This window comes from Microcaecilia unicolor, chromosome 8, assembly GCF_901765095.1.
Source record: "Microcaecilia unicolor chromosome 8, aMicUni1.1, whole genome shotgun sequence".
Classification (NCBI taxonomy): domain Eukaryota; kingdom Metazoa; phylum Chordata; class Amphibia; order Gymnophiona; family Siphonopidae; genus Microcaecilia; species Microcaecilia unicolor.
This window is the reverse complement of record NC_044038.1, coordinates 188,156,787-188,181,855: the sequence shown is the minus strand read 5'-3', so window position 1 is coordinate 188,181,855 and position 25,069 is coordinate 188,156,787. Positions and strand designations below refer to the sequence as shown.

General features: G+C 47.8%; 1 protein-coding gene across 1 annotated transcript in view; it reads right to left on the bottom strand.

Moving 5' to 3' along the window:
- CCM2L (CCM2 like scaffold protein) overlaps nucleotides 1-25,069 on the bottom strand; it is a 110,316-nt gene that overhangs the window by 39,433 nt on the left and 45,814 nt on the right. The window contains exons 3-4 of the mRNA XM_030212090.1: nucleotides 4,010-4,093; nucleotides 3,541-3,724 (exon numbers count right to left, since the gene is read on the bottom strand). Coding sequence (XP_030067950.1) covers nucleotides 3,541-3,724; nucleotides 4,010-4,093 — 268 coding nt within the window. The remainder of the gene's footprint in view (nucleotides 1-3,540; nucleotides 3,725-4,009; nucleotides 4,094-25,069) is intronic.

Genomic DNA, 25,069 nt, shown 5'->3' with positions numbered 1-25,069 from the left:
GTGGTTAGGGTGGTGGACTCTGGTCCTGAGGAACTGAGTTAGATTCCCACTTCAGGCACAGGCAGCTCCTTGTGACTCTGGGCAAGTCACTTAACTCTCCATTGCCCCAGGTACAAATAAGTACCTTTAAGCCGCATTGAGCCTGCCATGAGTGGGAAAGCGCGGGGTACAAATGTGAAAAAAAAAAAAAAAAGAAGATGGCGACATGAATGGACGCGAGGTTCAGCGCTCCGGCGGACCTGGACAGCTGAACGCCAGTCTTCCTACGAACAGCATGGGAAAGCGAAAGGGGAAAGCTAAAACTCTTACCTCCCCGAGTTTGGCAGGGAATCCCGCTGTACGCCAGGCAGTCTTGGAGTCTTACGGTGTGAGGATCCTCGGAGAGAGACGGCTCGACTCTACAGGGTCCGCTATTGCTGACGCGGACCGCAGCATTGAGAGAGCTTCGCTCAGCCCTCCTCCGAATACATAGTAACATAGTTAAACATAGTAGATGACGGCAGAAAAAGACCTGCATGGTCCATCCAGTCTGCCCAACAAGATAACTCATATTTGCTGCTTTTTGTGTATACCCTACTTTGATTTGTACCTATGCTCTTCAGGGCACAGACCGTATAAGTCTGCCCCGCACTATCCTTGCCTCCCAACCACCAGCAGCCCCTCTGCGTCCAGGAGCAAGCTTGAATATGACGGAGGCACAGGAGACAGGAGCGATTGGTGGTGTTCCACCCCTGCTAGCTGTGCTGGGAGAGCCTGTCATATCCTCAACTCCAACCAACTCTACAACGGAGGAAGTACCTTCCTCATCTTTGGTTTGTGTAGCTACTCCTGAAGGTACCCGTGGATTTGTTCGACCGGCTGCTGTAACGCTTGAAGCGCTCTGGGACGCAATTCAAGGTATTCACAGTTCTTTACAATCTATTTCCAAGTCCCTTGGTGGTGAAATAACTGATTTAAAAGAAAAGCATAAAAATATGGCTGAAAAAGTCCAGGGAACTATTGAAAAGGTTTCGACTTTAGAAGGAGAGGTTTCTAAATCTTTGAATACTACAGCCACTTTAATCAAGGAGAGAGAAATTTTTGCTCGTAAGAGAATCAAAGCCGAAGGAATAACCTGAGGTTTATAAACTTTCCAAGATCCCCTTTGATTGCTCCTTTGGATATGCTGAGGAAGTATTTCTTAGAAGTATTGGAGATCCCAGCGGCAGGTCTCCCACCGGTCGCTAGGGCCCAGTATATACAGTGGTGGAAATAAGTATTTGATCCCTTGCTGATTTTGTAAGTTTGCCCACTGACAAAGACATGAGCAGCCCATAATTGAAGGGTAGGTTATTGGTAACAGTGAGAGATAGCACATCACAAATTAAATCCGGAAAATCACATTGTGGAAAGTATATGAATTTATTTGCATTCTGCAGAGGGAAATAAGTATTTAATCCCTCTGGCAAACAAGACCTAATACTTGGTGGCAAAACCCTTGTTGGCAAGCACAGCGGTCAGACGTCTTCTGTAGTTGATGATGAGGTTTGCACACATGTCAGGAGGAATTTTGGTCCACTCCTCTTTGCAGATCATCTCTAAATCATTAAGAGTTCTGGGCTGTCGCTTGGCAACTCGCAGCTTCAGCTCCCTCCATAAGTTTTCAATGGGATTAAGGTATGGTGACTGGCTAGGCCACTCCATGACCCTAATGTGCTTCTTCCTGAGCCACTCCTTTGTTGCCTTGGCTGTATGTTTTGGGTCATTGTCATGCTGGAAGACCCAGCCACGACCCATTTTTAAGGCCCTGGCGGAGGGAAGGAGGTTGTCACTCAGAATTGTACGGTACATGGCCCCATCCATTCTCCCATTGATGCGGTGAAGTAGTCCTGTGCCCTTAGCAGAGAAACACCCCCAAAACATAACATTTCCACCTCCATGCTTGACAGTGGGGACGGTGTTCTTTGGGTCATAGGCAGCATTTCTCTTCCTCCAAACACGGCGAGTTGAGTTCATGCCAAAGAGCTCAATTTTTGTCTCATCTGACCACAGCACCTTCTCCCAATCACTCTCGGCATCATCCAGGTGTTCACTGGCAAACTTCAGACGGGCCGTCACATGTGCCTTCTGGAGCAGGGGGACCTTGCGGGCACTGCAGGATTGCAATCCGTTATGTCGTAATGTGTTACCAATGGTTTTCGTGGTGACAGTGGTCCCAGCTGCCTTGAGATCATTGACAAGTTCCCCCCTTGTAGTTGTAGGCTGATTTCTAACCTTCCTCATGATCAAGGATACCCCACGAGGTGAGATTTTGCGTGGAGCCCCAGATCTTTGTCGATTGACAGTCATTTTGTACTTCTTCCATTTTCTTACTATGGCACCAACAGTTGTCTCCTTCTCGCCCAGCGTCTTACTGATGGTTTTGTAGCCCATTCCAGCCTTGTGCAGGTGTATGATCTTGTCCCTGACATCCTTAGACAGCTCCTTGCTCTTGGCCATTTTGTAGAGGTTAGAGTCTGACTGATTCACTGAGTCTGTGGACAGGTGTCTTTCATACAGGTGACCATTGCCGACAGCTGTCTGTCATGTAGGTAACGAGTTGATTTGGAGCATCTACCTGGTCTGTAGGGGCCAGATCTCTTACTGGTTGGTGGGGGATCAAATACTTATTTCCCTCTGCAGAATGCAAATAAATTCATATACTTTCCACAATGTGATTTTCCGGATTTAATTTGTGATGTGCTATCTCTCACTGTTACCAATAACCTACCCTTCAATTATGGGCTGCTCATGTCTTTGTCAGTGGGCAAACTTACAAAATCAGCAAGGGATCAAATACTTATTTCCACCACTGTAACTGGAATTAATTATCAATCTGGACAACCTCGGGTTGCACCGGGCCTTGATTTGACCCATTTTCTTGAGAGCTCCCTGGAGATAGTGACTGAAAGGACAACACTACTAGTAACTTTCGCTTTAGAAATGGATAGAAACAATATTTTTCGGACCTATTACCGCCATATTAATATAGAATTTATGGGATCAAGAGTTCAGATTTTCCCAGATTTGGCTAGAGACACCCAGAAGAAAAGAAGAGAGTTCTTGTCTTACAAGACTAGAGCTCTCAAACTTGGCGCTGTTTTTCAACTAAAATATCCATGCAGATGCTTGGTATCTCTAAATGAAAATAATTATGTTCTTTTTGAACCCTTAAAATTGTTACAGTTTATTGAGGCACAAGAAAGTGTGGAAAAACCAGTAATTGCTTCCCAGTGAATAAATGCTGTTATGTAGGCTCTTGAGACTATGTTCCCTCTCAAACTTTCATTTGTAATAATTTACCTTCTCATTTTTACCTAGTACTTAGGTCTTTGGTAGATTGTGGACAAAATGTTAGGAGAAGTATTTCCTTTAAAATTATAAGTTGATTTATTATGTTTCTTGTAATTTCCACTACATTTATGTTGATATGTAAATGTAAAAATGATATAAATAAACTATTAAAAAAAAAGAAAAGACAGAGTGTTTTAATATTAATAGTTAATGAGTAAAGGTATGTACCTGTTTTTAGAACAAGAAGATGGAGAGCATCATCTCGCATATAGGAAGCAGCAGCAATTTCATGAGTTGGAATTCGAAGGATAAGCTCCTCATTGTCTCTCCAAGTAAGGAGGAGGCAGCGAGCTGAGAGGCTCAAAATGCTTTCCTGCTCCAGTGTAGTCTTCAATGGCAGCTCCTTCAGCTGCTGCAGAGAAACATTAAAACAAAGTGATAGCTGGTAGGCATCTGGGCTACACTGAAGAAGATATGGAGCTTTATTTATTGTGAAAAAGTGTTAACGTGAGAAAGCAAGAATCGCACTGCTTTCCTTCATACTTAGGAATACAACAACAAGCCTCCTCGTCTGTTTCTGTTGGAAATGTTGACTATTAAAGTGTAATAATGAGTCAGGTGCTACGTCAGATATTATGGTGGTGGTGGTCAGTAACCTTGTCCAAATTTGTCAGGGTTGTAAGATTTCCATTCTTACCCTGGCAGTATCCAGCAGCTGTAACATCTCATCCCGACTGGAGGGGTTCAGTGAAGATATCACCCAGGTCAAATGCCCTAGAAACTAAACAGAAAATAACTTTTCCAGTAACTTTTAAAAAACTTGGGCCACTGCCTCATAGGATAGTCAAAGTTTAACATTTGTGAATTCAGGAAGATATTGGGTAGAAGTGAGCAGAGGACAGGTTGACATTATAGCACACTTCTCTTCTCTCCTTTGAATGATCGTATACAATAGCATTAGTGAATGTTGGTGATAACAAGAATAAGCAAGTGCCACTTGCTAAATATATAATACATGTGGGGTCATTCATATCATGATGCCAATTATAAATTTGAAAAATGCACCTATTTTATAGAAGTAATACCTACATATTCAGTGGCGTACCAAGTGAGGGGCTTGGGGCCATGGCCCTAGGCTACAGTTTTGGGGTGTGTATGTGTGTGGGGGGGGGGGGGGGGGGGGGGGGGGGGGGGGGGGGGGGAAAGCTCAGCTGCCATGAAGCTGTATAGAATTTCATTCTGTTTGAAAGCATTGTTTTTTTCTAGCTCTTGCTGCTTACCTCTGCAATCCAGAGGCACCTCAGGGGTGGCTCTCTAATGCTGATGTCATGGGTAGGAGGAAGGGGGGAGGGGGGAGAAGAAGCCTTGCTGGAGTTAGAGCCATTTAATAAAAGCATTCATGGTGTAAGGCTGGATGGAGAGTGACTGCTGTGGACTCAATGCCAGATGCTCCTCTCCCACATTTGCATTTAGGTAGCTGCATGTTTTGTAAAGCAGATTTTCCTCATTATCAAATAGAAGCAGGCAACAGGGTAGGCACAAACATGGCTGAGAAAAGGAGGTATTTGCTGTGGTGCAAGTGGAAGGAAAAGAAGAAGACAGGAGGTGCACACTGGTGCAGGAAGAAGTGGACTAGTGCAGAAAGTTTGGGTGGAAGACTGCACTGCTGATAACCTGTCTGCAAGTAAATTGGATTCAGAATGGGAGAGAAGGGGATTTGAGGAGTGGAGAGGGGGCAGGGAACTGTTCATGAATACCGGGGAAAGGGAATGCCATAGTTCACAGCCCTCAGTAGAGGGGGAGGGGGAAATAGTCCTGCAGCCTGCTAAGGGCAGAAGGTCCCTGGAAGAGGAGTTTGGGTACTGGTGCTGAGAAGAGGTAGAGAGAGAGGGGTGTTTAGTAGAGAAATGGTATTGGTCACTGGGGGGGGGGGAGGGGAAGGGAGAGAGTGGTTTAAGGGGAGAACTAGTGCTGGGTTGTGAGAGGGAAATGGGTTCAGGGGAGAACTGATGCTGGATGTCAAGAGAGTGAGAGAGGGGGTTTAGGAGAGTGTTTCTCAACCCAGTCCTCAGGGCACACCCAGCCAGTCAGGTTTTCATGATATCCACAGCAAGTATGCTTGAGATGGATTTACAAACCAAACAAATCTAAATCTATCTCAAGCATAACGATTGTGGATATCTTGAAAATCTGACTGTTTGGGTGTGCCCAATGACTGGATTGAAAACCACTTGTTTATGGGAAGAAATGTGCTCGGTAGGATGGGGAGGTAGGGGTTCTGGTGTACGTTGGGGGAAAGGGAAAGTGGGAGGGAGCATTGGCACTGAGAAAAACATGGGCGAAAATGGCTGAAATTGGAAAGAGAGAGAGCATGAGAGCACTGACACTCAGAAAAAAATGGAGGGGGAGAGGAAATGGCGGAAGGTAAGAGAGAGAGCGAGTGCATTGGAACTCATAAAAATATGGGGGGAAATGGCAGAAGATGGGAAAAAAGAGTATGAGCGAGTGCTGGCACTAAGAAAAAAATAGGAAAAATGGCAGAAGGCAGAAAGAGAGAGGCATTCAGAAAAATGTATGGGGAGGGAAGGAATGGCATAAGGTGGTGGAGAGATAGAGAGAAAGCACTGGCGCTCAAAAATCACAGGGGAAAATTGGAGAAGGTGGAAAGAGAGAGATGGGGCAAAGTTGTGCATGTGGGTAGTTATATTGTAACCCAGTGGCGTAGCCAGACTTGACATTTTGGGTGGGCCCAGAGTTAATATGGGTGGGCACTATGTATATAGGTATGAGTAGTGTTTCTTGGGATACTACAAAATAAGGCCTTAGAATGCACTTGATGATGGATTTCTAAGTAGTCTCCCCCTAACAGCTGCATCAGCGTAAACCACATACTGTACATAACAGAAAAAACAATTTTTTAAAATATAATTACATTTTCCCATATCTTAAAATTGACCAGACATAAGTCTACTACAGTGGCAAACCTCTCAACACACAACAGGATCTTGCAATATAAATACACAGGAAAGATGTATTCAAATTCTGGTAGCACCTCAATAATAGCAATACAAAATCCCTTAACTGTCAGGTACTTTGTGAAGTAACACTAAATCCTGCAAAGAAACTTCTTAGAGCCTATGTTGCAAATCTCAACACCAATTCTGAACACGAATACCAATAACAGTACTTTTATAAATGCAGCAGTGCATATACATAACAGCAATACACTTCCCATTGGAAAAGTCAGACTCATACAACCCGACTCAACCTACATGCCAGCAGAATCTCTCACCTTGGTCACATGCAGAGCACATACCAACTCTCATCAATTACAGAATAGAGGACCAAACATTAGCAATTGTCCTGTAGACTGGCTGTCCCGTTCCGGGCCCTTACCTGGCGCCCCGCGAATCGGAGCGGGGGGCTGGGGCGTCCGGGGAGCACGGACCGACGGGGGAAGGTTGCCCCGAGGATCGCCGCGACGGCTGGTTGCCCCGAGGCCGGCGACCCAGGGGAACTAGCGCCGGCCTCGGGGAGAAGGATCCGCCGGACACGATGGCGGCGCCGGCGTCAGCGTCCTCCTCGCTGTGGCAGGACCAGCGAGGAGGCTCCGCCCACTTGCGCCGGATTGGCGCATCGTCAGAGGAACTCCGCCCACTGGACAGAGGGACCAATCCGGTCCCCGTTACCGGCTGGGGCAGAGAGGATTGGCCCAGCGGTCCCCCAGCCAAAACAAGCGGGGGATTTAAACGGAAGCACGGAGGGGAACCGATGCTTCCGTTTCCTTGTTCGAAGCCCTCGAGCTAGCGGTTTCCAAGACGGTGTTCGTGCCTCGTGTCTGCCAGCCGTCCTGCTAGCTCCTTCCAAGACTGTGTTTTGTCCTCAAGGCTGCTAGCCGTCCTGCTAGCCATTTCCAAGACTGTGTTTTGTCCTCAAGGCTGCTAGCCGTCCTGCTAGCCATTTCCAAGACTGTGTTTTGTCCTCAAGGCTGCTAGCCGTCCTGCTAGCCATTTCCAAGACTGTGTTTTGTCCTCAAGGCTGCTAGCCGTCCTGCTAGCCATTTCCACGACTGTGTTTTGTTCTCACGTCTGCTAGCCGTCCTGCTAGCTATTTCCAAGACTGTGTTTGGTCTCAAGTCTGCTAGCCGTCCTGCTAGCTATTTCCAGGACTGCGTTTGTTCCTGTTGTCTGCGAACCGTCCGGTAAGCCACGTTGCCAAAGACTCAGTACCCACAGCCAGCCAGGCCAGCCGTCACCCCGTGGTTCCAGCAGTCCTGCTGGCCGCCCGCAGCTGAGGGCTCAACCCTCGGTGAACGGCGGTCACCGCAGGTGAAGATTCGGGGTGCGCGGTTAATTCCTGGGCCTCATAGAGCTCGGGAGAACTCGAGAGCTCACCTCCACCCGAGTGACCTCAGGGCCGCGACAGAAAACGGAAGCCATGAGCTCACCGACGCACCCTGATCTACGGGACCTGGCTAAGATTCTCCAGCAGCAACAGGAACAGCTGAATGCCCTGTCGGGGGCTCTCCAGAATGTATGTTCGCAACTATCCACGCTTCAGGTACAGAACCAGGCCGCTGCGGCCCAAGAGGCCGCAGCCGCTCCCCGTATGGGAGGGTTCCGCGTGGGACCTCGGTTCCCTGAGCCGGCACGATACGATGGGAACCCGGGAGGTTGTCGAGGGTTTCTCCATCAGTGTAATCTGGCCTTCCGGATGCAACCGGAGGCTTTTGCTTCGGATCAAAGCAAGGTATGTTATATTATGGGCCTTTGTGAAGATAAGGCACGGGATTGGGTGGTCCCTCTGGACGAACAACATGATCCCATTTTGGAGGATTATAACGAATTTCAGCGCCGGTTCCGGATGGTGTTTGACATTCCGGGAAGACCCTCCTCTGTGGCATCGGAGCTGCTCCGAATTCATCAGGCAGAGGGCACTGTTGCCGACTATGCCATCCGGTTCCGGACCTTAGCCGCAGAGCTGCGTTGGGGTCCGGAGTCCTTGACAGCCATCTTTATGGAGGGATTACACGAACGGATCAAAGATGAATTAGCCGGACGGGAGATTCCCGGATCCTTGGATGCCCTCATTTCACTCTGTATCCGGGTGGACACTCGGTTCCAGGAGCGAGCCAGGGACCGGGCGGAGCGTCAGAAGTGGGTACGAGGGTCCTCCAAGACGAGCAAAGGACCGGCTCCTCGTCAGGTGAACCGGGAAGCTACGGAGCCCGGAGAGGAGCCCATGGTAATGGGCCGGCAACGGCTGACTCCCGCCGAAAGACAGCAACGACAGTCTAAGGGACTGTGCTTCTATTGTGGGCAGGCGGGGCACTTCCTCCGGACGTGTTCCATCCGGCCGGGAAATGCGTTCCCCAAGGCACCCTGAGGGGAGGGCTCTTGGGGCACTCCGCTCCCCTACCAGACTCCTTGCTCATCTTACCAGTGACCTTACAGTGGCAGGAGGCCACGGTCCAGACCCGAGCCCTGGTGGACTCGGGGTCGGGGGGAAATTTTATTGGACTCGAACTGCTACAGCAAATGGGCTGGCCCACGCTCCCCCGGAAACCTATGCTCCGGATAACTTCTATCCAGGGAACTACCCTTCCTCAGCCGGTCACTGAAGTTACTCCTATGTTGGGTCTGCAAGTGGGGGAGGGTCATCGGGAGGAGGCTGAATTCTTGGTATTATCTCGGACCATCCACCCGGTGGTTCTGGGATTGCCATGGTTACGATACCACAACCCGGTTATTGACTGGACCGGGAGAAAGATTCAAGCGTGGGGCAATTCCTGTCAAGAGACTTGTTGTAAGGGTCGGGCTGGCAGCTGTCCGGCCTTAAATATGTTGCCCGAGGAAGGACCAAGTGAACTGGGCTCCCTGCCTAGGGACTATAGAGATTTTTCTGATGTGTTTAGTCCCAAGGAGGCGGAGGTATTACCCCCGCACAGGTCTTTTGACTGTGCTATTAATCTAAAGACAGATACGGTTCCTCCACGGGGCCGCCCGTACAAACTGTCTCGAGGAGAGGTCAAGGCTATGCGAGAGTATATCCAGGAGAATCTACGGAAAGGGTTCATTCAGCCGTCTACTTCCCCAGCCGGGGCGGGGTTCTTTTTTGTTACCAAGAAGGATGGAAGCCTGAGACCCTGTATTGACTATCGGGGATTAAATGCCATCACCGTGAAGGATCGGTTCCCATTACCACTCATTCCCGAGCTCCTGGACAGACTGCAAGGAGCCCAGATCTTCACGAAGTTAGATTTGCGAGGAGCCTACAATCTAGTACGAATCCGGGCAGGGGATGAATGGAAGACGGCCTTCAATACCCATGAGGGGCATTTTGAATATCGGGTAATGCCATTCGGTCTATGTAATGCCCCTGCGGTGTTTCAACGGCTTATCAATTGTGTATTAGAAGACTTACTCAATTCCACAGTGATTGTATATCTGGACGACATCTTAATTTACTCTAAGGACCCCAAGGAGCACCCGGGCCATGTACGCGCAGTGCTGGACCGCCTACGGCAAGCCCATCTATTTGCAAAGCTGAGTAAGTGCGCCTTCCATCAGCAGTCTTTACCCTTTTTGGGTCATATCTTGCTTCCAGGGGGGTTACGGATGGAACCAGACAAGCTCCAAGCCATTCGAGAGTGGCCTCAGCCGAAGAGCCTGAAGGCCTTACAACGATTCCTGGGCTTCGCCAATTATTATCGTCAATTTATTCCCCAGTATTCTCGCTTGACAACCCCGCTGACGGCGCTCACCCGGAAGGACGCCAGGGTCCGGGATTGGCCGCCAGAAGCGCAAACGGCTTTTCGTCAGATCAAGGAGGCCTTTGAGTCCGCGTCTATTCTGCTGATTCCCGACCCAGAGAAGCCTTTCATGGTAGAGGTGGACGCATCCGCTCTAGGGGCCGGCGCGGTCATTTCTCAGATCAACCCCGAAGGTCGGCGCCAACCATGCTCCTTCTTTTCACGTAAATTCTCGCCTGCCGAGCGAAATTATACGGTTGGGGATAGGGAACTCTTGGCCCTGAAATTAGCACTGCAAGAATGGAGACATTTACTGGAAGGAGCGGAACACCGGTTCACGGTCATCACTGATCATAAGAACCTCCTATACCTCCAAGAGGCCCAGCGACTGAATCCCCGACAGGCCCGGTGGTCATTATTCTTTGCTAGGTTCCATTTTCAACTAGTGTTCCGGGCGGCCTCCCACAATACCCCGGCAGATGCACTCTCCCGGGCCTTTGAAGTACCAGAAGAGACGAAGGAGACTCATCCTATGTTAGATCCTGCGTGTCTCAGTGCAGCCACCGGGGAGGTTGCCCAAGTCCCGAGATTCGTGGCGGCCACGGATCGGAAAAGGGTTATGCAATGGGGACACTCGTCTAAGTGGTCCGGGCACTTTGGGTATCATAAGACACTCCGGTTCATCGCGAGACAGTATCGATGGCCACAGATGAGACAGGATATTCTCCAATTTGTTACCTCGTGCCCGGTATGTGCCCGAACCAAGCCAGTAGGAGGAACCCCCGTGGGAGACCTACAACCTATGCCCATACCGACCAGCCCCTGGTCGGAGATATCCATGGACTTTATCACTGATTTACCTCGTTCCCAGGGCCATACTGTGATCTGGGTAGTGATAGATCGGTTCTCGAAAATGGCTCATTTTGTTCCCTTCACTACCATTCCGACGGCCGCCTCGTTAGCTCAAGCATTCATTCATCACATCTTTCGACTACATGGACTGCCCACTCGGATCATCAGTGACCGGGGGCCCCAATTTACCTCCCGCTTTTGGAGAGCTTTATGTAAGGCCTTGGGGGTGGAGAATCATTTTTCATCCGCTTACCATCCTCAAACCAATGGCATGGTTGAGAGGATAAACCAAACTCTGAAAGGGTTTTTAAGAGCCTTTGTCAACCAACGACAGGATAACTGGGCTTCCCTACTTGCATGGGCAGAATTTGCTTATAACCAGAGTGACCACTCATCCTCAGGACAGTCCCCGTTCTTCTTGGTATATGGCCGACATCCACGGCTTCCAGGGCCGTTCCCGACTACCGCCATAATCCCGGCTGGGGACCAAGTTATAGCCGACCTACAAGAGGTCTGGAGGATGACTAGGGAGCAATTACAGGAGACCGCGACCAAGGTCAAGCGATTTGCTGACCGCCATTGGCGGCCCGCCCCCGTGCTCCAACCAGGACAGAAAGTATGGCTAAGCACGAAACATCTGAGACTCCGAGGATCTTCTCGAAGACTGGGACAGCGATACGTGGGACCCTATGCCATCCAGGAGCGAATTGGGGCAGTAACATATCGACTGCGGTTACCTGCCACTCTACGAGTACATAATGCCTTTCATATCTCGCTACTGAAGAGGTTTCGAGAATCCAGGTGGCACCCGCCGCCAGCCCTGGAGAAGGATCTCCAGGTGGCGCCGGACCCGGAGTTTGAGGTAGAAGAGATCCTCGATTCCAAGTGGCGGCAGGGAAGACTGTATTATTTACTATCCTGGAAATCGTTTGGTCCCGAAGATAATTCCTGGGAGCTCGTGTCTAATGTTCATGCTCCAGAACTGGTCAAAGCCTTCCACGCCCAATATCCGTCCAAACCCGGTCCCCGGAGGAGGGGGTCTTCCGGGGAGGGTACTGTCCCGTTCCGGGCCCTTACCTGGCGCCCCGCGAATCGGAGCGGGGGGCTGGGGCGTCCGGGGAGCACGGACCGACGGGGGAAGGTTGCCCCGAGGATCGCCGCGACGGCTGGTTGCCCCGAGGCCGGCGACCCAGGGGAACTAGCGCCGGCCTCGGGGAGAAGGATCCGCCGGACACGATGGCGGCGCCGGCGTCAGCGTCCTCCTCGCTGTGGCAGGACCAGCGAGGAGGCTCCGCCCACTTGCGCCGGATTGGCGCATCGTCAGAGGAACTCCGCCCACTGGACAGAGGGACCAATCCGGTCCCCGTTACCGGCTGGGGCAGAGAGGATTGGCCCAGCGGTCCCCCAGCCAAAACAAGCGGGGGATTTAAACGGAAGCACGGAGGGGAACCGATGCTTCCGTTTCCTTGTTCGAAGCCCTCGAGCTAGCGGTTTCCAAGACGGTGTTCGTGCCTCGTGTCTGCCAGCCGTCCTGCTAGCTCCTTCCAAGACTGTGTTTTGTCCTCAAGGCTGCTAGCCGTCCTGCTAGCCATTTCCAAGACTGTGTTTTGTCCTCAAGGCTGCTAGCCGTCCTGCTAGCCATTTCCAAGACTGTGTTTTGTCCTCAAGGCTGCTAGCCGTCCTGCTAGCCATTTCCAAGACTGTGTTTTGTCCTCAAGGCTGCTAGCCGTCCTGCTAGCCATTTCCACGACTGTGTTTTGTTCTCACGTCTGCTAGCCGTCCTGCTAGCTATTTCCAAGACTGTGTTTGGTCTCAAGTCTGCTAGCCGTCCTGCTAGCTATTTCCAGGACTGCGTTTGTTCCTGTTGTCTGCGAACCGTCCGGTAAGCCACGTTGCCAAAGACTCAGTACCCACAGCCAGCCAGGCCAGCCGTCACCCCGTGGTTCCAGCAGTCCTGCTGGCCGCCCGCAGCTGAGGGCTCAACCCTCGGTGAACGGCGGTCGCCGCAGGTGAAGATTCGGGGTGCGCGGTTAATTCCTGGGCCTCATAGAGCTCGGGAGAACTCGAGAGCTCACCTCCACCCGAGTGACCTCAGGGCCGCGACACTGGCATCAGTCCATCCCTGCCCTTCAGCCTGGCATTGGCTTTTCCCTTCCCTTCCCTACCCCACCCCACCATCCATCTCCATAGCCCAGCATCAGCCCTTCCTACCTTACCCTCTTCCCCATTTTTCCCCGTAGCACTGTATCAGCCTTTCCCAATCATTCATCCCATAGATAAGCCCTACCATAACCCCCCACCCCGCCCTTTAGCCTAGCATCAGCCTTGTCCTACCCACTACCCATCCTCCCACGGTCTGGGATCTCTTCCCCCAACCATGAAGGACACCAGCATTAAATATAAGACTTTTTTTTAATGTCCTGGGCACTGCAGAGCCCACCTCCACCCAGAAACCTGCCTATATTAAATTTAAAACATTTTTTTTTTAAATTTGTAACCTGGGCCCTGCAGAGAACAACCCCCCAAACTCATCAACATGAAAAATATACAACCTTTTTTAGATTGCAACCTGAGCATTATAACAAATTTATTGTTGGTGGGCTTCTGGGTGGGGGTGGGCTCTTCTCTGCCTAGTGAAAAAGGTATATGAAAATTATTAAATATGCCTTTTTTTTTTTACCTAGGCAGTGAAGAGCACACCCCCACCCACCATTACATTGTACAGGATGTTAAAATTAAAAAAAATATATTTGTTTTACCTGGCCTGGGCAGCTGGGCTTTGGTGGTGGTGGAAGATAGTGGAGCAGACTCAGAGCGCAATAATTGTGCTGTTGCTCCATGTGTTTTGTTGTGGGGCCACGGGGGAGTGCTGCTGAGGCAGGGCAGACCGGCAGAGTGGAGGAACAGGAACCGCAACCAGGACCGCGACGCGACGATAGCCGGCACAGACTCCCCTCCCATGCAGCACTGCGGTGCCGTTGCGCATGAGGGAGGGGAGGAGCAGAGCTCAGGGAGTGAGGTGAGCGACAGAGTAGCGGCGCCAGCGTCTAACAATACAATGGCTGCAGCCGCTGCACTAAAAACAAAATTAGGCAGAGGAGGACCGGACAGCTGCCGGCTGCCTGGGTGGGCCTGAGCTGAGATTGGGCGGGCCTGGGCCCACCCAGGCCCACCCGTAGCTACGCCCCTGTTGTAACCACTGAGACTCCATGATTGTGCAGAAGTGTTGTATTAGGGACCACTGATGTCCATGGTGGTGTTCTGGGAGCAGGAGTGTTGCGCTGGGAGTCACTAAGTTCCCTAGTGTGGTTATTGATTGTGGAAGTGTTGTGTTACGTGGAGGGGCATAATCGAACGCGAACGCCCATCTCCATGGGCGTCTATGTTCGAAAACGGGTATGTGAAGAGGCGGGACAGACCGTATTATCGAAAAAGATGGGCGTCCATCTTTCGTTTCAAAAATACGGTTTGGACGGACCAAATGCCATGGATTTGGTTCCTTCTGAGATGGGCGTTTTATTTTTTTTTTGCGATAATGGAAACTAAAAACGCCCAACTCAGAAACGTCCCAATCCAAGCCATTTGGTCGTGGGAGGGACAAATGTACAACACTACCATCGCTCTTAGGGGTGAAGGGGGCAACTACATGTGGGTACAGTGGGTTTTAGAGGCCTCCCATTTACCACCACAAGTGTTACGGGTGGGGGGGATGGGCCTGGGTCTGCCTGCCTGAAGTGCACTGCAGTACCCAATAAAAGTGCTCCAGGGACAGGACTTGTTGCTGCTGTATAACCTTGGCACAGCAGTTGACACCTGAAGATTAATCTCGCTGAAAACGTCCTTTATTTGGCGTAGCTAGGGTAGTTGACACCCGGGGCCGGTCATTTTTTAACACCCCCCCCCCAAATCCAGTACTAGGCATACCGAGAATACAAAACACTCAGGACCTATATATAGAGCAATCATACCATACCATAAGCAGTAATTTGTACGAGTCACACAAGGAAAAGGAAAGCATCTTAAACACTACAGTGAACACTAGAACATCAATTCACCTATTGTAAAACGAAAACAGACAGATTAGTACAGATCGTCGATCCTGCACAGTCAATGCCAACTGAAAGCCATGTCTTTTCACAAACACAGATACACCCTAATCCACTATAGAATAAGTAGTAATAAACTTTCTAGTTAGACAAAAATTAAACTGAACCCCCGATGCCAGACTCTGCATACAATGCAACACCACAGAAACAGAAAATGTCCCCTAGTACTGTGCAAAATATAAAGACAGCAGATGTAAATTTGAAAAAACTAACAAATACCAATCACCACTTTACAAATTAACAAATAGAAATAAAACAAATACAGAAAATAAAATACCATTTTATTGGACTAATACATTTAGCTTCCGGAGGCCAAAATCTCCTTCCTCAGGTCAATACAGTATAGTGCTGTTACAGTATCCTATCCTGACCTGAGGAAGGGGGTTTTGTTCTCCGAAAGTTAAGTCAAAATGTATTAAAATTAGTCCAATAAAAAGATTACCTTATTTACATGTTAAAGCAAATAAAAATATGTATTTTATTTACAGTTTGTTGTCTCTGGTTTCTGCTTTCCTCATCTTCTTTTCACAGTCTTCCTTCCATCCAGCATCTGTCTTCGCTCTCTCTCTGCCCCTGCCATCCAGTGTCTGCCCTCTCTCTCCCTTCCATCCACATCTGCCCTCTATTTCTGCCCCTTCCATCCACCATCTGCCCCAGTCTGCCATCTCTCTCTCCCCCTTCCATCCACATCTGCCCTCTATCTCTCCCCCTTCCACCCACCATCTGCCCTTTCTCTCTGCCCCTTCAATCCTTCTGCCCTCCCTCACACTCCCCCCTTCCATCCAGGGTCTGTCCCCTCTCTCTCTGCCCCCCAGTTCCAGCCCCCTTATTCCACCTGCCCCTAGTTCCAGCCCCCAGCCCTTTTCTTCCATTAGTCCCGAGCTTCAGCCCCCAGCCACTTCTCTCTGTCCCCTTTTCAGCCCCCAGTTCCAGCCCCCTTCATCCACTACATGCCTTGCGTCCCCCCTTTTCAGCCCCAGACCCATTCTCCCACCTGCCCCAGGCATGGACCCATTTTCCCTCCTGTCCCTTGTCAGACCCCAGTTCCAGCTTCAGACCCCTTCTCCCATCTGAACACTCCCCTCTGAGCACCTCCACCCCTCCCCAATCCCCTTCTTCCCTCTGAGCTCCCCTACCCTCCCTCCCCAATCCCCTTCTCCTCTCTGAACACCCCTCTGGGCTCCCCCACCCCTTCCCAATCCCCTTCTCCCCTTTGAACACCCCTCTGGGCTCCCCCACCCCTTCCCGCTCCCCCTCTCCCATCTGACCCCCCCCGACCCGGTCCCGTCCCCGTCCCCCCTCTTGGAGAGCCGACAGAGCCCTCGTCTCCTGCCATCACCCTTCGTTTTTGTTTTTGATCCATTGCAGCGACGCGGGCAGCGCTTTGCGTCTGCCCTGCGTGTGCTGTGGAGGGAGAGGGTCGCTTTGCTGGCGTCGGGCCTTCCCTCATTGTGTCCCGTCCTCTTCTGAGGTAACTTCCCATTTCCTCGAGGGCGGGACACAGCGAGGGAGGGCCCAGCGCTAGCAAGGTGGTTTTCTCTCTTCGCAGCGTGCATGCGGGGCGGACGCGGGGTGCTGCCTGCGTCGCTGCAATGGATTGAAAAAAAAGGCGAGGGGTGAAGGCAGGAGATGAGGGCTGTCCGGAGCACCCCCCCACCCACTGACACCCGGGGCGGACCGCCCCCACCACCCCGCCCTTCCTACGCCACTGGCGTTCTTAGAGGATCTGACCAAGTAGTATACAGATCCCATGTCCTCTGGTGTTGGGCCAAACGCCCCTTGCTCAGTGCAGTGAGTTTGGACATCAGTTGAATATAGTTCAATTTTTCCAGGCCTGCTGAGATGTCTGGCAGGTGGGGTTTTTTCCATGATGCCGCTAATACCAGCTTACCCGCTACAAACATCTGTGTAGCAAACTGATGTATATATCGTTGAACCTCCTGTGGTCTAAAGTGTAGGAGACAATATTCCAATTTCATCTGATATTTCACAGCAGTCACTGAGCATACAAAATCCACAATGCGTCCCCAGTACCGGCGTGCATGTTCGCACGACCACCATATGTGATACATGTCACCTTCATTTCCACATGCCCGCCAGCACTGCGCAGAGCTTGTTCTAAACATCTTAGCCAATCGGGTAGGGGTGTGGTACCAGCTGTATAACATCTTATGTCCATTTTCTACCAGTGCGCTGGATATCGACACTCTAAGCAAGGATTTAAAAGCTCTTGCCCATTGTCCAGGATCATATGTAGTCCCCATTGCTAGTTCCCATTTATGCGTGTAATATTCTGCTGGGTATTGCCGGGATAGAAGGGCCTTATATATCCTACAGATACCCCCTCTGCCTCCACCACTTGTCATTCCCTTCTCCAATTGTGTCTCAGTAAGTTTAAGTTCCTCCCCTGCTGTGTGCTTAATGAAATCCTGTACTTGGTAGTATTAGAATGCCTGTAACGGGGACAGCCCATGCTCCCCACAAAGTTTTGAAAATGAAGGGAGTGCACCTTCTTCGCTCATTTGCCCTTGTTCGCACAATCCCATTTCTTCCCATTCTTTGTACACGGTATCTGGGCTTCCTGTGCCGAACTGGGAGGCGAATCTAAGATATGTATGCTTAAAATAGGTGCGCTCCGGGAAAAATTGGTCCCTAATCTTATACCAGCTCGCCAGTGGCCATTGAATAAGGTGTGGACTTCTTTTTATTAATTCTCTCAGTGTGTTTTGGCAGCCACGGTATGGCCCTAAGTGGATATGGTTCCAGCCAGCTCTGTTCTATATCCACCCATATTTTCTCCGATTTCTGGAGCCAGATTGCTAATATCCGCAAGTGGGCCACACAATAGTATCCTTGAAATGAGGGGACCCCCATCCCTCCCCTGTCTCGGAATTGATACATTGTCTCCCGGTTTACCCTTAGTGGCCTTTTCTTCCAAATAAATGAGAATACTCTGCCTTGCAGACCTCGGAAGAAGGTATCTGGTATTTCAATTGGCAAAGCCATGAATAAGTATAACAGCTTCGGGAGAACTATCATCTTAATAGCATTAATTCTGCCCATCCAGGATAATGTTAAGCCTTCCCACCGTTCTAGCTCTTTAAAGAGTTCTCGTGTTTTAGGAGGGAAGTTATATTCAAATATATCTGCCACCCATCGAGTTATGTTAACTCCCAGATACCTGATATACCTTTTAGCCCATCTATAAGGGAATTGTTTTCTCAGGGTTTCTAATGTAGTATGAGATAGATTTATATCTAATGCCTCGGACTTGTTAAAGTTAACCTTAAAGCCCGATAGTGACCCATATGTTTGAATTTCTTCTCCCAGGACCAGGAAAGCTGACAAAGGATCTTTTAAGGTGAGCAGGATGCCATCTGCAAAGAGGAGTATCTTGGTCTCAATGCCTCCCCCTCTAAGGCCCTTAATTCTCGGGTTTGCTCTGATTCTGGCTGCCAAAGGTTCCATCACCAGAGCAAACAGCAGAGGCGACAATGCGCAACCCTGCCGTGTTCCTCTGTGTAAAAAGAAGGGCTGAGTCAGTGTCCCATTAACTCTCACTGCTGCAGTCGGGGTCTTATAAATAAGACGTAGCCATTCCACGTATCGCCCCCGATACCCGCCTTTTCCAACACTGCAAGGAGGAATGGCCAATGGACCCGATCAAATGCCTTCTCTGCGTCCAGAGACAATATGCAGAGTGGCGATTAGAGTATCTGAGCCCCTTGAATTACTTGTAATGTTCTCCGTATGTTGTCAAATGTCTGGCGTTCATGGACAAAGCCTGCTTGGTCTTCATGTATTAACTGTGGGAGGAAGGTTTGTAGCCTAGTAGCCATAATTTTTGAAAAGGTCTTATAGTCTACTCCCAGCAATGAGAAAGGTCTATAAGAGCCACACTGCTGGGGGTCCTTGCCCGGCTTGAGCAGAACCGTGATTGTGGCCAGGTTCCAAGTAGGTGGCAGTCCCGTAGTCTCATTCAATGAGTTAAAAACCCTTAGCAACAAAGGAGCTAGCAACCCTCCAAAGATTTTATAAAATTTATTTGTAAACCCATCGGGCCCTGGGGCTTTATTCAAGGCCATACCCTTGATCGTCTGCTCTACCTCTTCCAGTGTGATTGGTTCCCCTAATTTCTGGTCAGCCACTTCAGGGAGTCTCGGGAGGTCTATATCCCTTAAATAGGTCGCTATCTCCTCATCACTGCAGCCTCCTTCAATATTATATAAGGTTTTATAGTATTCTCTAAAAGTTGATTCGAGGAAGTCTGAATCTGAGTGCACTACTCCCCCTTCATCTTTAAGTCCACCTATCATATTCCTACTATTATACTGCGCTAATTTATGAGCTAAGAGTCTACTAGGCTTGTTGCCAAACTCAAAGTGTACCTGACGCGCACTCTGTAGTTTTTCTGCTATGTCTGCTAACTCTAGCTCATGAAGCTGAGTGCAAAGTTCATGAACCTGCCCTCTTGAGTGCCAAGGGATTCTGAGCCTTCTCCTCTTGGAGTAGCTTCTCAGAGTGTGCTAATTTTTGGCGCAGTTCCTTTAGCGCTTCTCTCCTTCCACCTCCTAGACCTCAAAGCTATCAATTGGCCTCAGATTTGAAGCCCTCCCATAGCACTGTTGGAGAGTCCTCCTCATTGTCATTAATTTGAATGCATTCCTTAATATACTGTAAGTTACATTAGCTGGATCCATTAACAAGGCGTCATCTAGACGCCACTGCCGCCGAATTCTATTGGAGCTTAATCCTTTGAGTTGAACCAGCATCGGGGCATGATCTGACCAGGTGCGGGGGAGGATGGCATGTTCCCCCACTGCCCCCAGCATGGAGGTGTTCCCTAGCCACATATTGATTCTGAAGGAAGACTGGTGCACCGTAGAAAAATATATATATGCCCGCTGAGTGGGGTTGGCCCTACACCAATAGTCTATAAGTTGCCAGCATGTCACAAACTCATGGAATTGTTTCCTATCATGTTTAGCATGGAGTGGAGGAGTGGCCTAGTGGTTAGGGTGGTGGACTTTGGTCCTGGGGAACTGAGGAACTGAGTTCGATTCCCACTTCAGGCACAGGCAGCTCCTTGTGACTCTGGGCAAGTCACTTAACCCTCCATTGCCCCATGTAAGCCGCATTGAGCCTGCCATGAGTGGGAAAGCGCGGGGTACAAATGTGACAAAAATAAATAAGCACCTTTACTCACAGTTAATTGCAGATCAGAAGTTGTGCCCCACTGGCAACGAGTCTCACTGGTACTGCGATTAGCAGTAGGTCCGAGCTGGCAGAATGGTGTACAATGCCCTATTTCAGCAACATTCAAGGTAAGAACTAAGTGCTGTAACATGGCTAACACATGAACGGGATCTAAAAGTGTCTTACACAATGGCCACTACCTCATGGACTACCGGAAACAAAACAGGGCACACTCTGACAAGCAGAGGGAAAAGCACCATGGGAGTAGAGCCTACCAACTACCAACATCGTGAGCATTTAACACAAGCTAGTGGAATCACGGAGCCCAATACCCTACACCCACCACAATGCATTGCTGATGTGACTCTGCAGTGCCCTTAACAGAAAAGGTGTCACACTCACCCGAAACCCACATCAGAACCAGGGAAAGGCTGTCAGAGGATAGAACACATTCTGCTGTCATGGAGGTGGGTACGGCATTTGAGGCTGGCATACAGGCTGGGAAAAAAGTTTGTAAAGTGGGTTTTTTTTGGTGGGAGGGGGTTAGTGACCACTGGAGGAGTCAGAGGAGGTGATCCCCGATTCCCTCCGGTGGTCATCTGGTCAGTTGGGACACTTTTTTGGGACTTGGACCTGAAAAAAAAAGGGTCCAAATAAAGCGGACCAAATTCTCGTCAAAAACGCCCTTCTTGTTTTGATTATCAGCTAAAGACGCCCATCTCTCCTCGGCCGATAACCATGCCCCAGTCCCGCCTTCACCACGCCTCCGACATGCCCCCGTGATCTTTGTTCATCTCTGTGACGGACTGCAGTTGAGGATGCCAAAAATCGGGTTTCAATTATACCGATTTGGGCGCCCATGGGAAACGGACGCTCATCTCCTGATTTGGGTCGAAATATGGGCGTCTTTCTCTTTCGAAAATAAGCTGGATAGTATTTTCAAAGCACTTAGACTTACAAAATTGCATAGAGCCTAAGGAACTTTTTATGTCTAAATCTTTTTAAATGAGCCCTATAATAACTTAATAAATGACAGCAGATGGTCCATCCAGTCTGTCCAACAAGACAGACAGAACTATACCTGTCACAGTGCTGGGCAGACTTCTACGGTCTGCGCCCTGAGAATGGCAAGGACAAATCAAACTCGGGTATATATAAAGTATCGCATACCATGCATAATGAGTTTATCTTGTTGAGTAGACTGGATGGACTGTACAGGTCCTTATTTGTTGTCATTTACTATGTTACTATATCAACAGCCATGAGGTCATTTAAGTTATGTTTTGTTTCCATCCTTTTTCTATATCCTCTTTGTTTATCCCAACTATTTTGAAATCCATCTCTGCAACCTCAATTTATGTCCTCTAGTTCTGCCAGTTTGCCATCTCTGAAAAATGATTAGTTTGTATAATAATTCCTTATAAGCATTTAAACATCTGTATCATAAGTATCTCCCCTATCCCTCCAGGGCAGGGGTTCTCAACCCAGTCCTTGGGACACACCTAGCCCACTCATGTTTTCAAGATACCCACAATGAATATGCATGAGAGGGAGATCTTGAAAACATGACTAGCTAGGATATAGAAAGAGGATGGAAACAAATGGTGTTTTATATTGAATAAATGTGCCCTTGATTTGATTATTTTAATTGCAGAAACTTCTAAAAACAAGAGTAGAGTTCTTAAAGAAGAATGTGATAGTAAATTGCAAAAACTGAAAATGATTTACATTTTGATTTGGTTCTAAATGATGTAAATTGCAAATTAGATATCTTTAAAAAAAGATATCCAATATTATAAAAAATAGTAAGATTTTTTAAGAGATGAAGCTGACTATAGGAAGGGATCCATCTACCCATACAATAAAGCAAGACCATACCGTATACCCAAAGTAGAAAAGGTTTCTGTACCACAAACAAAGCAAACACTCAGAACATTGAATTAGCACCCTGCAAACAGAGCAGAAAGCGACTCTGATAAATATACCTCACTGCTCAATAGCCCGGCCCCACCAGCCCTCTCTCCACCAGTCAATACACAGTAGGCTTTTTTAGACCTTATGTGGGAGAGACAAACATGGCAGTTGTCATGACTATCTTATCATCAAGGACAATGTTGGACACAAGAACCACCTCACACCAGAGGGAGAAGCAGAGGCCAAAGGAGAGGCAAATTCTTTCAGAGGCCGAAACTACAAACTTACAGGGGACAGAGAATGGAGAGTTGGAAATAGACATTCCCATTTTCAACCTTTCTGACCATGTTCTTGCAGATACAGAAAATTCTGTCTTGCAAAAGGGTCTTTCTTTTGTACTAACGGCTGGCAACAATCCGTTCCAAACTCAAGTTGATCTGTTCAAATTCATTAGGAAGCTCCAGATTACAGAATGTTTTTCCAAATCAGCCCTTCATATTGATACCTCTGTTAAACATCCATCTACCCAGATTCCATCAGGACCACCTAATCCTTTGATCCAAGCTTTTAATGCATGTATTCTCAAGGATTTGGGAACCAATGAGAAATGCAAAAAAATGTGTTTTTTTCAATCTAAGCAAGAATGAATCTACTGCAGTTACATCATTGGCACATAACTTCAACATTGTAATTAAACCAGCAGACAAAGGCGGGTGTATTGTTATACTCAACAGAGAGGACTACATTCAAGAAATACAGTCTCAGCTCAATGATCGTAGATATTATATTCCTTTACCATCAGATCCAGGACCAGCATCATAGATTTCTCCTTTCAGACAGGATATTTAACATACAAAGACAATTTTTGCAGGTTCTCCATCCTACAATATTTTCAGTTTTATATATATATATATAAAACTGAAAATTCATCAATCACTCACGAAGCCACCTGGGAGACCAATTATTTCTGCCAATGGATCAGTTTTGGAACCTCTGTCCATTTTTGTTGATTTGTTTTTGAGACCATACATACCACTCATTCTGTCTTATATCAGAGACTCTTCCCATATGATTCAACTACTTCAAGAACTCAGGTGTGACCTAAACAATACCCTCTTGGTCACTTGACTTAGAAACTCTTTATACTATACCAATGTTCCTCAATTAGACGCTCTCACTATAGTTGAAGAAACACTCAGAGGAAGAGAAACCTATAGAGTATACCTAATCATCTTATTCTTACTCTAGCCAGTATTGCTGTTACCAACAATTATTTTAGTTTTCAGGGAATTTTTTTTTCAGCAAGTCAAGGGAACCACAATGGGGGTTTCCATGGCCTCTGACTTGGCAAATCTTTATGTGGCACATTTTGAAAAACTTTACCTAATTTACCATTCATTTAAAGACTACATTCTATTGTTTAGACATTATATTGATGATATGTTTATCATATGGAAACGGGATGTATCCACAATAGAAGAATTCTTTGAATGGTTAAATCAGAGAGACATCAATTTAAAATTTAAAATGAATTATGGTCATAAACTGATTCCTTTTGGATTTAATGATCATTAAAGACACTAATGCTTTTAAGATCACATTATACAGAAAAACTACAGACTGTTGTAATGCTCTCTTACATTATAAAAGTTACCATCAGAGATCCCTCAAATCCAACCTTTCCTTAAGTCAATTTTTAAGAATAAGAAGAATATGCACAGAAGATGAATTTAATTGACAAGCCAGAATTATGAGAACAAGATTTGAAAGGAGAGGCTTCCCAGCTAAACAGATTACATCAAGGTAAAATATAGCTAGCTCCAAAGATCGAACGGACCTCCTCAAACCAAAAGAAGACAAACCAGGACCAGATTTCATTTGTACTCTGAAATTTTCACATCTATCGGGCCAAATTCAGAGGACCATCAGACGATATTGGCACATTCTTGAAAATCATGAATGTTTCAAAGAAGAAAAACTAATTGTGGCGTATTCTGGAGACAGAAATCTATGAGAAAAATTAGTTCTTTACACTCTTCCCACACTTCCAGACCCTAAGGGCCCCGTTTACTAAGCCGCGCTAGAGGTGCATTAGTGCTTTTAGCACATGCTAACCATTAGCACACGCTGTGTAGGAGCCCACAATATTCCTATGAGCGCCTACACAGTTAGCGCACGCTAATTTTGTGCATGTGCTAAAAATACTAGCACACCTTAGTAAATAGGGCCCTAACATTGATATGCATCCTTTTGGTCATTATAAATGTGGCAAGAGCAGCGTGTGCAAACATGCAAAGGAAATCACCTCTTTTGTCCATCCACGAACCAATAGAGAATATACCTTCTCACATAACTGCAATAGCACCTACATCATTTATATTATTATTTGTCCATGTAATTTATTATACATTGGAAAGACTCAAATAATGATTAAAATAAGGATTAGAGAACATTGCAGCAATGTTAACTGCAATCATGAATCAGCCCCACTTGTATCACATTGGCTGGAAGCTAAACACACAGTTGAAGACCTCAAGTTTTTTGTATTTAAGACCTTCAAGACAAATTGGAGAACAGACTTGGACAGAATTTTACTTCAAGAAGAAGAACGACTCATCTTTACTTTCCAAACAGTATCTCCTCTGGGTTTAAATCTTGAAATTGACTACACACCCTTTCTATAAATCATAGATACAGACTCCCATACACGATACATACACAGTCTTCTGCAATAAATTAACATTATCATTTTTTAAAGAAGTCTTTCAGGAACAGAATATTATTTTGACTGATCTCCAGTTTTGTTCAATGATTTTTTAGTCCTTTCATTGAACAGCTCTGGCATTGAAATTTATGTTATATCCCTGCTTATTTCACATTTCCAGAATTAATGTATACAACTACATATAGATAACCTTTAAGTTATAAATTCTTACAT